The 12366-nt window shown below is 53.3% G+C and overlaps 2 protein-coding genes across 2 annotated transcripts; one reads left to right on the forward strand and one right to left on the reverse strand.

Annotated features, from left to right (window-relative positions):
- The first annotated feature begins 228 nt into the window (after positions 1 to 228).
- PSMD8 (proteasome 26S subunit, non-ATPase 8) lies at positions 229 to 8399 on the forward strand. The gene is made up of 7 exons (XM_003796144.3): positions 229 to 642; positions 2247 to 2319; positions 2437 to 2539; positions 4325 to 4490; positions 5456 to 5556; positions 7362 to 7473; positions 8174 to 8399. Exons 1-7 carry the CDS (start codon positions 280 to 282, stop codon positions 8309 to 8311), a joined length of 1056 nt encoding a protein of 351 aa, XP_003796192.1. The 5' UTR covers positions 229 to 279; the 3' UTR covers positions 8312 to 8399.
- A 1070-nt stretch (positions 8400 to 9469) lies between these two features.
- Positions 9470 to 12366, reverse strand: GGN (gametogenetin). Its single transcript, XM_012809142.2, has 2 exons — positions 10463 to 12366; positions 9470 to 9587 (listed from the first exon to the last, which is right to left on the reverse strand). Exons 1-2 carry the CDS (start codon positions 12319 to 12321, stop codon positions 9470 to 9472), a joined length of 1977 nt encoding a protein of 658 aa, XP_012664596.1. The 5' UTR covers positions 12322 to 12366.

Here is a 12366-nt window from a genome sequence, read left to right on the forward strand (position 1 = left end):
AAAGGCTACCCAGTCTCTCAAGGCTTGTCTGTAAAGTGGGAAGAAGAATAACATAACTCTCTAAATGGGTCTTCATTGCCGCCTCTGGGCTGAAGAGATGCTGAACGCGCGATGTCCAAGACAGTAACGTAGCAGCCCTAACACTCAGGCTGAAGCCAGAGCAGCCATATTGATTACGGGAAGGGGTGGGGCCTTGAGACAGCCGTCAATTTCAGTCAAGGCAAAAGTCGACTTTCGGTCACGATAGTGAGTGACAGCGGAGGCGGAGTTCCAACTGACATGTTCATTAAGGGCAGGGCTCCGAGAGCACGTCCCCAAGAGCGACGACTTGCGACCCGCGGCGGCCAGAGGCAAGCGGCTGTAGCCCCGCCTCCAGCCTTGGGCTCCACCTCTCGGCCCCACTTCCGCCGGGCGAGCGTCGGTAGAGGCCGCTGCCGTAAATCAGGCAGGAGGTTTGCCGCATCACGGAAGATGGCGACCGCGGCTGTGAACGGGACGGCAGGCGTCTCAAGTTCGGGGCCTGCCGCGACCCCTGGCACTGTCCTGCAGGCCGCGGCTGGCATGTACGAGCAACTTAAGGGCGAGTGGAACCGTAAAAGCCCCAATCTTAGCAAGTGCGGGGAAGAGCTGGGGCGCCTCAAGGTAGGGGCCGGCAAGCTGGGGAAACGAAGCGTTGTGAGGGGGGCACTACGTGGAGTCTGGACCCAACCAAGTTCCAGGCGGTAGGAGAGACCGCGGTGCCTACGAGATCAACGCAGGGTCGGGGGGTCCGATAGAGCGAAAGATTCAGAACAGCCAAAGTGCAGGCTTGGAGTGGGTCAAGAAGCGAGAGGCCTGGTACCGACCAAATGAGGTTCCACGGGGCGAAATGGGGATCAGGAAAGACTGGTGATGGCAGGACCGAGTGAGGGGTTTAAATTTTGGTGCTTGGGGGCAACTTGGTCAGAGTGGCAGGATGAGGTTGTTGGAGTTTTTGTGATGGCAGATTCTAGACAAGACCAAGTGGAGAATGAGACTCTACAGAGTAATGAAAGAGAGGCTGAGATGACGGGGTGTATATAGGGATATGTGGTTAAGGCCAGGCCAAGTTAGGATCTGAGAGATCTGGGGCTTAGGCATGGATCTGGGAAGGGGGCGATTGCCAAGTTGTGAGTGCAAGACTGAACCAGGAAGAAGTATTTTTTTTTTTTTTTTTGAGACAGAGCCTCAAGCTGTCATCCTGGGTAGAGTGCTGTGGCATCACAGCTCACAGCAACCTCCAACTGCTGGGCTCAAGCGATTCTCTTGCCTCAGCTTCCCAAGCAGCTGGGACTACAGGTGCCCACCACAACGCCTGGCTATTTTTTGGTTGTAGTTGTCATTGTTTGGCAGGCCCGGGCTGGATTCAAACCCGCCAGCTCTGGTGTATATGGCTGGCTCCTTGGCCGCTTCAGCTATAGACGTCGAGTCCATTTTTTTTTTTTTTTTGAGACAGAGCCTCAAGCTGTCGCCCTGGGTAGAGTGCTGTGGCATCACAGCTCACAGCAACCTCCAACTCTTGGGTTTAAGCGATTCTTTTGCCTCAGCCTCCCAAGTAGCTGGGACCACAGGCACCCGCCACAACACCGGGCTGTTTTTTGGTTGTATTTGTCATTGTTTGGTGGGCCCGGGCTTGATTTGAACCCACCAGCTCTGATGTATGTGGCTCGTGCCTTAGCTGCTTGAGCTATAGTGAGCCAAATATTCTTATAGGTAGAGAGCAAGAATATGGGGCTTAACGTGCTGCAGACCAGTGTATTTGAGGAGGGAGTATAAATACAACACAGTGGGTTTGACCAAGTTGCTGGGTCTGCTAAGGAATGTGTATGGGCTGGACTGTGGGAGGTTAGCACCCCTCCTTCCCTCATGTAGATTTTGGGGGCAGCCCAGCTACCCTTTACTGATAGAGTGTGGAGGAGAACTGAAGATGCTGGTGTTCCCCCTCCCCCTGTGCTTCCATTAGGTCAAACATCAAGTGCCTCTCCTTGTTTCTCCAGTGGGGCTGTTAATAATTGTAATATGAGGTCATTCTAAATGGGCATTTGCTGTGTGTTTTGACTCTGTTGTGAGTGCTTAATGAGGACTGACTCCTTTAATACTCAAAACAATTGTATGAGTCAGGAATGATTAGCGCCATTTTCCTGATAGGAAAACCAAAGCCTAGAGAAGGTAAGTAATCTGTATTTGAAGTCTCATCCTCTTTCCTTCATTCTTTCCCTTCCTATCAGCTAGTTCTGCTGGAGCTCAACTTCCTTCCAACCACAGGCACCAAGCTGACCAAACAGCAGCTCATTCTGGCCCGTGAGTGTCACTGCGGTTATTGGGGAAGTGATGGGCTGGAGGTGATGGCAGGAATAGCAGTGGTGGTCGGAGAAGGGACCCCAGTCACCTCTTGGGTGCCCACTCTGTCCCCCACAGGTGACATACTGGAGATCGGGGCCCAGTGGAGCATCTTGCGAAAGGACATCCCCTCCTTCGAGCGCTACATGGCGCAGCTCAAATGCTACTACTTTGATTACAAGTGAGGATGGGTCTGTCCCTAATTGGGGGTTGGGGGTAGTTCCATGACAGCTCTTTTATCTCTAGTGCCCCAGCCACTTGGGTCGTCTTTCTTCACCTGGGAACTCCTATTGTGTTTAGTACTGTCCCCAGAGGCTGCATGGTCAGGAAATTGACCTGGAGGTCCTGAGCCTGAAGTTGTATGACCCAGTCTCCTCCTACCCATTCCCACATTGCATCCCCTCTTTCCAGTGTGGCCACCATCACCTTTAACCTCCCTGGGCCTCATCTTGCCCCTCTGATTCATATCTCTTTTTTTTTTTTTTGAGACAGAGCCTCAAGCTGTCCCCCTGGGTAGAGTGCCGTGGCATTACAGCTCACAGCAACCTCCAACTCCTGGGCTCAAGCGAGTCTCCTGCCTCAGCCTCCCAAGTAGCTGGGACCATAGGCATCCGCCACAACACCCGGCCATTTTTTTTTTTTTTTGGTTGCAGCTGTCATTGTTGTCTGGCGGGCCCAGGCTGCATTCGAACCCGCCACCTTAGGTGTATGTGGCTGGTGCCTTAGCCGCTTGAGCCACAGGCGCCGAACCTGATTCATATCTCAATGACAGGCAGTAGGATCTTTGTGACACTAAAATTTGACACACACTGTTGATCCCATGCTTGGAATCTTTCATGCTTCCCGTGGCCCTCAGGCACAATACCAGGTTCTTTTCTGTGGCCTCCAATGCTGTCCTGGCCATATCCCTCTGCCTGTGCCCCCCCATTTCACACTGATCCCTCTGGGTGTACCTCTTATCCTAGCCCTGCCTCTCCCGCTAGATTTTGAGCTTCCTAACAGCAGAGGCTGGAGCTATCTTGGTCACTGCTGTTTCCCCAACTCTGCCTACCATAGGGCCAAGTCCAGAGCAAGGACTCAGTGGATATGTATTGAATATAAAACTGAAAAAAATACATAAAACTGAATGATTAATGGCCTGCATGGATTAATGATTAAGAATTTGACCTCAGGCTTGGCGCCTGTGGCTCAAGTGGCTAAGGCACCAGCCACATACACCTAAGGTAGCAGGTTTGAATCCAGCCTGGGCCCGCCAAATAACAATGATGGCTGCAACCAAAAAAAAAAAAACAGCCAGGCGTTGTGGTGGGCGCCTATGGTCCTAGTTACTTGGGAGGCAGAGACAGGAGACTCGCTTGAGCCCAGGAGTTGGAGGTTGCTGTGAGCTGTGATGCCAGGGCACTCTACCCAGGGGAACAGCTTGAGGCTCTGTCTCAAAAAAGAATTTGACCTCAGACAAATTTGGGTTTGAAATTTCCTGCTCCTTCCTTATTATGTGGTCTTGGGCAAAAGACCTTACTTCTCTAAGTCTTAGTTTCCCCCTTAAAGTGATGGGTCAGTGTTAGCTATGTAATGGTTATCTGTATAATTATAACTACTATATATGTATTTTTTATTTGATTAGAACAGTAATCACCTCGTCTGTCTTGAATTATTTAATTCATTTAATCCTTGTTCATTTAACCTATCTCTATGAACTGAATATTATAGTGATACTCATTTCATAGTTTAGGAAACCAAGGCTGAGTAGTTTCACTGACGTGAAGTCTCTTGTTTAGATCAATATGACTTTGTAGTGACTTCTTCGTGTGTCTAGGGGCTCAGCTTCCTCAGCTAAAACCCTAGGACCTGATACCCTTTCAAAGATACATTACAGGGCAGTTGTTAGGGTCCCTGGAGCCTGAAGTGGAGGGCTCCTTAGGTCCCTAAGCCCTTCTTACCTTGGTTATCCTTCTCTGGTCCACAGGGAGCAGCTCCCTGAGTCAGCCTATATGCACCAACTCTTGGGCCTCAACCTTCTCTTCCTGCTGTCCCAGAACCGGGTGGCTGAGTTTCACACAGAATTGGAGCGGCTACCTGCCAAGGACATTCAGACCAATGTCTACATCAAGCATCCTGTGTCCCTCGAGCAAGTGAGACTGAGGATGGGGAAGGGGAGGGCCTGGCCAACGTGAGTAGTACACAGATACTAGGGAGGATTTTCTGAAGGGGGTGGCCATGGACGACCCATCTTTCAACCCATGGATTCATTACTTGTTAATCCAGCAAATGTTGAATCTCAACTGTATGGCAGATACTGAGGCTGGTTTTCAGATTGTGCAGGGAATCAAACATAAAATCCCTGATCTTTTGGTAATGACATTCAGGTAAAGAAGCAGAGAGTAAACCAAAAAAGAATAAGTAACCTTTATGGCCTGTCAGATGTCAAGTGCTGTAGAGAAGATAAAAGCAGAAAGGAGAATGGAGAGTTGGGATCAGGGGTGACATTTTATTTAGGATGGTCAGGGAAGGCCTCACAGAAAAGATGAAATTTGAGGAAGGAAATGGTGATGAACCAAACCATGTGGACATCCAGGTAGAGGACCAGCCAGTTAAGTGTCCTGAGGCAGAAACAGGCTTCTGTGTCTAAGGGAAAGCAAAAAAGACAGTGTTTCTGGGACACAGTTAGTAGAGCCTGGGAAAAGCCTTAGGACCTAAGGTTAGGAAGTTGTTCCTGGATCCGGGAAGATTTGGCTGGTGGGAAGAGGATGGGAGAGAGGGTAGTTACTGAAGGTAGCATAGTTTGGACAGAGATGTGGAGGGATAAGATTGGGGTTCATCCAGCTTTGTCTTCCTCCTGTGATTGGAGAATAGATAAGGTAATTAGATACCTGCCCAGGGAAGGCTTAGAGAGAGAATGTGTGTCTAAGTGTGTAAACCAGGGATGGCTTCCTGGAAGAGGAGGTAACCAGTCTGCATGGAGAAATGGGTGGTGTATGGTAAAGGGTGTTGCAGCAGAGTAGGGATTTGGGGGCACAAGGAGTGCTGTGAGGTGCCATCAGGTAGGCCCTGTGCTGCCTCTTCATCCTCTCTTCTTCCCCATCTCTGGCCTATGCAGTACCTGATGGAAGGCAGCTACAACAAGGTGTTCCTGGCCAAGGGGAACATCCCTGCTGAGAGTTACACTTTCTTCATTGACATCCTACTTGACACTATCAGGTGTGTAGGGGGCCAGGCCCTGTGGGCTTTGGAAAGAACTTGGCTTTGAATAACTCCCTAAGTTTGAATCCTTTTCCAGCTGCTTGTTACTGAGTGGGCTGGGCATGGTTTTTTTTGTTTGTTTGTTTGTTTGTTTTCCCTGAGAGAGAGTCATGCTCTATTGCCCTGAATAGAGTGAAGTGGCATCACAGCTCACAGCAACCTTGAACTCCTGGGCTCAAGCAATCCTCCTGCCTCAGCCTCCCAAATAGCCTGGACTTAGATGCACACTACTGTGCCTGGCTAAGTTTTTTCTATTTTTATTAGAGACAGGGTCTCACTCTTTCTTGTTCAGGCTTGTCTCAAATTCCTGAGCTCAAGCAATCCTCCTGCCTTGGCTTCCCAGAATGCTAGGATTACAAGTGTGAGCCTCTGTGCCCAGCCTGGACATGTTTTTTATCTTCCTAGACCCTTGGTTCTCCTTTTCTGAGAATTGGGACTAGTCTTGAGATTGTGGATGACAGCCTTCATCCCACCTGGGCTGTTTACGTGTACGGCCATATGTGTCAAAGCTGAGCATAGACTTGGCAGCCAAACAGTGCTCAGCAGACAGGGACCATGCTGCCTGTCTAGAAGTGCTTTAGCCCATCACCCATTTCAGATACTCATCCATTGAGTCACCTGACCTCACCTCAGACACCTAAACTGTGGAACCCTCAGTTTCCCCTTCTCTAGAAGGGGAGAATCAAGTCTCACTAGCTCCTTGGGTTGCTGTGTACACAAGTAACATCACATGGGCAGGTAAGCATAACATACATATCCCTTAAGGAATAAAAGGGTATTGAAATAGTGGCAGAGCTGGTTTTCCTACAGATGTAGCAGGAGTGAGGATGGGTAGGGAGTACCCAAGTTCCTATCACTTGGCCTAGGAGATCCAGAAATGACATGCTGGCTCAGTGCCTGTGGCTCAAGCAGCTATGGTGCCAGCCACATACACCTGAGCTGGTGGGCTCAAATCCAGCCTGGGCCCGCCAAACAACAATGACGGCTGCAACCAAAAAATAGCCGGGTGTTGTGGCGGGCGCCTGTAGTCCCAGCTACTTGGGAGGCTGAGACAGGAGAATCACTTGAGCCCAGGAGTTGAAGGTTGCTTTGAGCTGTGATGCCATGGCACTCTACCCAGGGTGACAGCTTGAGGCTCTGTCTCAAAAAAAAGAAAAAAGAAATGACATGCTCCTCCATGTCACTAGTTTTCCCCAGAGCTAAGCCCTTTCCCTTGTTACAATGACTTGATCCCTTGTTTTCTACTTCAGTGTTGTTCTTTTTTTTGGTTGCAGCCATCATTGTTATTTGGCAGGCCCAGGCTGGATTCGACCCCACCACCTTAGGTGTATGTGGCTGGCGCCTTAGCCACTTGAGCCACAGGCTCTGAGCCTTCCGTGATGTTCTTGGTGGATGCCTCTTAATGGGTACAAGAAACCCCCTCAGGATCTGTGAAGGGGTGTTATGTGAAGAGATCTCCTCATGTGAATCATGAGCTGGGTTTTAGGCAGCCTGAAATCCTTATAGCTGGGAGTAGGATTTAGAGTTTGAGCCCAGGAGTCAGCAAGATCTGGCTATGGATCCTATCTCTATCCCCTGCAGCCTTTGCTTGCTTTGCAACTAATTACTCCCCTCTCTGAGTCTCATCAGTATGTGATGCAGTGCATGTCACATATACCAGCCATCAGTGCTGAAGGATCAGAGCTGATCCATAGCAGGTCTAAGAGGACAGGGCCTGGGAGGTTGTCTGTTTTCAATAATGAGAAGCTCGTCATCTTCCCTAGGGATGAGATTGCTGGATGCATCGAGAAGGCCTATGAGAAAATCCTTTTCACTGAGGCCACCCGGATCCTCTTCTTCAACACACCCAAAAAGATGACAGACTATGCCAAGAAGGTGGCTGGGGTTCAGGGCAAGGGGCTGTGGGGCCAAGTGATTCCAAGGTAGTAGTGTGGGACAGTACAAGATTTAAAGGTTTAAATTCAGCAGTGTGACTTTAGGCAGATTACCAAACCTCTCTGGGCTTCCATTTCTCTCTGTAGAATGGGCTGGAGTAATACCTGGGATGAGCTTAGCATAGCACCTGGTACTGGATGGAGGTCAGTGCTTTACATACATTGGCTGGTGTCCTTACCAAAAGTGACAGCTTTTTCTGCAAGACTTTATTTTCTTGGTCTGGGGTGTTGGAACAGGAGTGGTGCCCCTAAAGATGTTGATACATGGCATTCAGTGACTCTATGGAGGCAGACTCCAAGAGGCAGGAGGACCAAGAAGAGTCTATGGAAGAGGCGAAATTGAGTTGGAGTGATGGTGACAGCTGTTGCTGATCACTCACTCCAGGTCAAACATGATTCTCAGTGCTTTAGAGGGGTTCTTTGAATCTGCACAGCAAACCCAGGGAAGTGTATAATTAGGGTCCATATCTCAAACATGGAGAAACTGAGGCACAGAGAGGTGAAGTTGCTTGCTTAGAGTTGTTTGGGTAGAATAGGGTTAGTGAGGAAAGAGCATGGCACATGTAGGTAAGTGCTGGTTCTATGGGGCGGGGGCAGCCTTTGTGATAACTCACTCATCTCTCATCCTTCCCTTCCTGCAGCGAGGGTGGGTCCTTGGCCCCCACAACTACTACAGTTTTGCCAGCCAGCAGCAGAAACCAGAAGACACCACCATTCCCTCTACAGAACTGGCCAAACAGGTCATTGAGTATGCCCGGCAGCTGGAGATGATCGTCTGAGTCCGCCAGGCACTGGGGTGGGGCAGGGCATGCCTTCTTTAAAACACAGTACTGGGTTTCCTCCAATAAAGGTGGATTGACATTCTTGTTCTAGGCCTTGTCTCCCCAGCTGGGGTGGTGAGGGGACAAGTTCAAATAACACCTTCCGCGTCAGCCTCTGTCCAGAGGCCTTTGCTCAGGGTCTCAAACACAGGTGCCCACTGTAGGGCACAGCAGCACTGTGGACACATGGGAATTCTGGGCTAGTACACCAATGAAGGTGGTACAGGGTCTTGTTTTTAAAAAATCTTGGCAGTTTTTTTTGAGACAGAACCTCAAGCTGTCCCCCTGGATAGAGTACTATGGCTTCACTGCTCACAGCAACCTCCAACTCCTGGGCTCAAGCGAGTCTCCTGCCTCCGCCTCCCAAGTAGCTGGGACCACAGGAGCCCACCACAACCCCTGGCTGTTTTTTGGTGGCAGCCGTCATTGTTGTTTGACGGGCCCGGGCTGGATTCCAACCCGCCACCTTAGGTGTATGTGGCTGGTGCCTTAGCCGCTTGAGCCACAGGCGCCAAGCCTTGGCAGTGCATTAAATAATTACTAAAATGACTTGTGAAATGGGAGACATCTGTGGGGTACCCTTTAGAGCCCTCTGTGAATGAGAGGTATGGTTCCTGGCATGCGCTTGCCCCGGTTCCCACCCTTCCTCAGCCAGCTCTTTGACTTAGGACCTCCCCCACACCCAGTCTCAGCTTATGTTTCCTGCCTTGAAGTTCTTGGGAAAGACTTTAAGGCATAGAGCCCTTTATGGGGTGAGATTTTCAAAAAAGTTCCAGAGTCAGTTTTCCCAATTGTAAAATGAGAATGATATCTTTACAAAGTGGTTTGTGCTGAACCTTTGAGTTTAGCACGGGGTCAGCTTAGATTGGAGCTTATAGTATTGAGAATGAGATCACCCCACTGTTAGGACCTTCAGTCTAGACGCTGGTGAATGGAACCTCACTTGCTGTTCTGGGTTCATCCTCCTATCTCTCCCAGCATGTGGTTTTCTCCTGAAGACCTCTGCCTTGCCCCACCCAACCCCTTCAACTCTCAGCAGGTGACTACAGGCTGCTAGGCATCTGGGTTAGTTTTTATTGGCATGAAGGGTAAAGTGGAGGGTGTTGTGCAGACAACTCAGTTGGAAGGAGTGGCCTGCAAGTCGTAGTGCTCCAGCCCAGCTACCAGGGAGCCAGCTAGCTTGATGGTGGCGACCCAGGGTGGCTCACTCAGGTGGTTGGTAGGTGTGCTCAGCCTGGAGGGAAGGTAGAGTTAGTAGGGCCTGGACACAAAGCCAGGCCCTTGCCCCTCTAGGGCTTCACTTTCCCATCTGAATAAAGAGGCCATGTCTGAATATCCCAAAGGCAATTGAGGACAGGAGTGATCTGCTTAGTCTTAGGAAAGTGAGGGCTGAAGGTTGGTGATAGTATCCCAGCTGAACCCCCAAGAGGTCCAGGGCAGAGTTGCCCAGGTGTCCTCAGGGTCCAGGGTCAGGAACTGGTGACCAGATCAAGTGGTTCAGTGTCTGTGTGTGTGGGGGGGGTGGGTCAATGGGTAGCTGGAGGGCACAGTGTCTTCCCCTGGATGTGGGAACTCTGCAGCACAAGAGCTGGGACATCAGTGCCCTCTGGTGGTCACAGCCTTGGGTCCCAGAGTCAGGAGAAATTGCCAAAGGTGGGAGGAGTTAGGAATCAGGGAAAGGGCTTTCTCTACATCTCCGAGAAGTTTACCCCCCATTTGGTTCCAGGAAGATATCTCCTTCCCTCTGATCCCTGAAGAGCTTGGGACGTGTCCTCAGGGTAGGGTCAAGGCAGTGTACCCAGGATCAGGCCAGCTGATACCAGCTTCCCTCCTTGATGACTCCAGGGAGTGACAAAGGGCCCAGGGTCAACTTGGGGGTGCGGATACCAAAGGTCTGGGCCAAAGCGTCCCGTCTCTTGTTAGGAGTCAATATGGGATCAAGGCTTCTGGTCCTGGAGCCTTGGATGGGAACTCAGGTTTGAGATGTGGCCAAGAGAAAGGCTGAGGGTCAGGACGCCAAAGAGCTGTATAGGACTCTAGCCAGTAAAGGCTGGGTTTCAGAACTTCGAGGGGTATTCCCTCCCCTCCCTTTCTCTGACCTCCCCTCACCAGGCAGAAACGTTGCGTGGCAGGCGGCGATGGCCTGGCTGGTGGCGGCAGTAACATTTGCAGGGACAAGAGTTAAGCACCTGGAAGGGTGGCCAGTGGCGCGCAGCGCTGGTGTTAGTTGCCCCGGCCAGGGGTGCCCCGTTGATACCACTCCCTCTACTGCCGCTGTCAGTCGTGGTAGCTGTAGTTCCTTCACGGGGACCATCTCCCGGCACTCCATCTTCGCGGGTCACGCCCCGGGCCGCGCGAGTAGCCTTGTTTCTACGTGTGCGGGCCTTGATAGGCGCAGGCGCCGGCGCGGGCAGCGATGGCTCAGCAGCCGAGGGAATTGAAGCCGGGGCTGGGGTCTGGTCCGCAGCCAAGGCGGGGAGTAGAGCGGGGGCGGGGGCAGGAGCCAAGGCTGGCTCCACGTGGCCAAGGCCTGGGGTGGGCGGGAGCGCCACCGGCAGCGGCGCTAGCTGGAGTGGGGGCGGTTGTGGCGTGGGCGGCGGCGCGGGCGGTGGTGTGGGTGGCGGTGTGGGAGGCGGCGGCGGGGGTAAATCCTGCAGGCCCGGAGGCCCGGGGCGCACAGGCTCGCCATTTGTGGGCGCGGGGAAGATGAACATAGGTGGAGCCAGCAGGGCAGGTGCGGGCCTCCGAGGCCCGGGAGCTGAGTGCATCTGCCCTGGTGGTGACGGAGGGGAGCCCCAGGGCCCTGAGAACGCTGCTGCGCGCCGTCGGGGCGCCCCAACGCCTCCGCCAGCCCCGTTGAAGCGAAAGTGGCGTTCAGGGCCGTCGGTAGGGCTCACCCAGTCGAACTTAGGCTTTGAACCTGGGAAGGTGGTGTACGGTGGCGGCGGTAGGGCTCGGGCGTGGGACGGGGGCGCTGAAGGGGCACTAGAACACCCTTCGCTGTCTCCATCACCGCCCTCGGTTTCCTGTACCACCCGAGGGACCTCTCCCAGGGGGCGAGGGGCTCCAGGAGCCAGGGGCCCTTGCTTCAGGACCTCAGCATAAGAGATGGCACCGGAGGCAGCGAAGAGTCCTCCGCCTCCTCCTCCGCAGCCCCCGAGCGAGGCTTTGGCCTCTAAGGAACCTGAGGCTGCCGTAGAGGGAAGGGGAGGCCCGGACTTGAAGGTGACTTTACATAGTAGGCTCAGGCCGGACTCGGAAGCCGCAGGCCGGGGCATTTCGCCTTCGCCTGACTGGGGAGACGTCCCTCCTCGAACCCCACTGGCGGCCTGACCCTCGCTGCTACGCCCAACTTGGTTTTCTGTGGGGGTTGCGGCTGGTGTGGCTAGAGCAGGAGCGATTTTGCGGTCCGAGGGCTGCCAGTTTGAAGGTGGCGGTGGTGGCGGCTTCCGCGGCTCCAAGGGCGGTGGAGAAGAGTGTGGGACCCTTGGGACAGGGTCCTTTTCGGTTAGCTGGCGGGGCGGTGGCGGCAGCGGGCGGAGGCTCGGAGGGTCGCCCTGGCCTCGATGGCTCGCCTCTAGCAGGCCGCGGATCCGGGGCACTGGAGTGCCCATAGGTTTTCTCCACTTAGACGGCGCGGGCAACAGGGTCCCCACGGGGGGAGGGGGTGGTGGCGAGACCGCAGCGGCAGCCACCTCCTCCGGAGGAGGCGTCACTGGAGAGGGCAGTTCTAAGGTCAGGGGCAGGGGCGAGGGTGCGGCCTGGGGCTCCGGGGGTACCAGGAGTCCCGGGGGCGCGGAGCTGCCAGGGAACCAGACGCCCAGCCCGCGAGCCAGGCGCATGGCTGGGGAGGAAAGGGTCACCTCAGGCTCCACCAGGGGTGTCCGTCGGGAGTCGGAGGCGCGGTCAGAGGCCTGCTCTTTTCGGGAGCCCCCGCCCGCGGACGGCTCCGACTGCACGTTCCCCATTTCTGACAGAGGTCGGGGACTGTGATCAGAAAACCTTCAGCCAGT

Source organism: Otolemur garnettii, unplaced genomic scaffold (genome assembly GCF_000181295.1).
Source record: "Otolemur garnettii isolate 467f Iridium unplaced genomic scaffold, OtoGar3 scaffold00100, whole genome shotgun sequence".
NCBI classification, from domain to species: domain Eukaryota; kingdom Metazoa; phylum Chordata; class Mammalia; order Primates; family Galagidae; genus Otolemur; species Otolemur garnettii.

What these genes read in the sequence shown, in the direction of transcription:
- GGN (XM_012809142.2), bottom strand. Translation starts at nt 12,321, where the DNA reads ATGGGGAACGTGCAGTCGGAGCCGTCCGCGGGCGGGGGCTCCCGAAAA. An exon ending in CCACGCAACGTTTCTGCCTG is followed by an intron (nt 9,588 to 10,462) that starts GTGAGGGGAGGT and finishes CCTTCCCTCCAG; the next exon opens with GCTGAGCACACCTACCAACC.
- PSMD8 (XM_003796144.3), top strand. Translation starts at nt 280, where the DNA reads ATGTTCATTAAGGGCAGGGCTCCGAGAGCACGTCCCCAAGAGCGACGA. An exon ending in AAGAGCTGGGGCGCCTCAAG is followed by an intron (nt 643 to 2,246) that starts GTAGGGGCCGGC and finishes CCTTCCTATCAG; the next exon opens with CTAGTTCTGCTGGAGCTCAA. An exon ending in ATCCTGTGTCCCTCGAGCAA is followed by an intron (nt 4,491 to 5,455) that starts GTGAGACTGAGG and finishes TGGCCTATGCAG; the next exon opens with TACCTGATGGAAGGCAGCTA.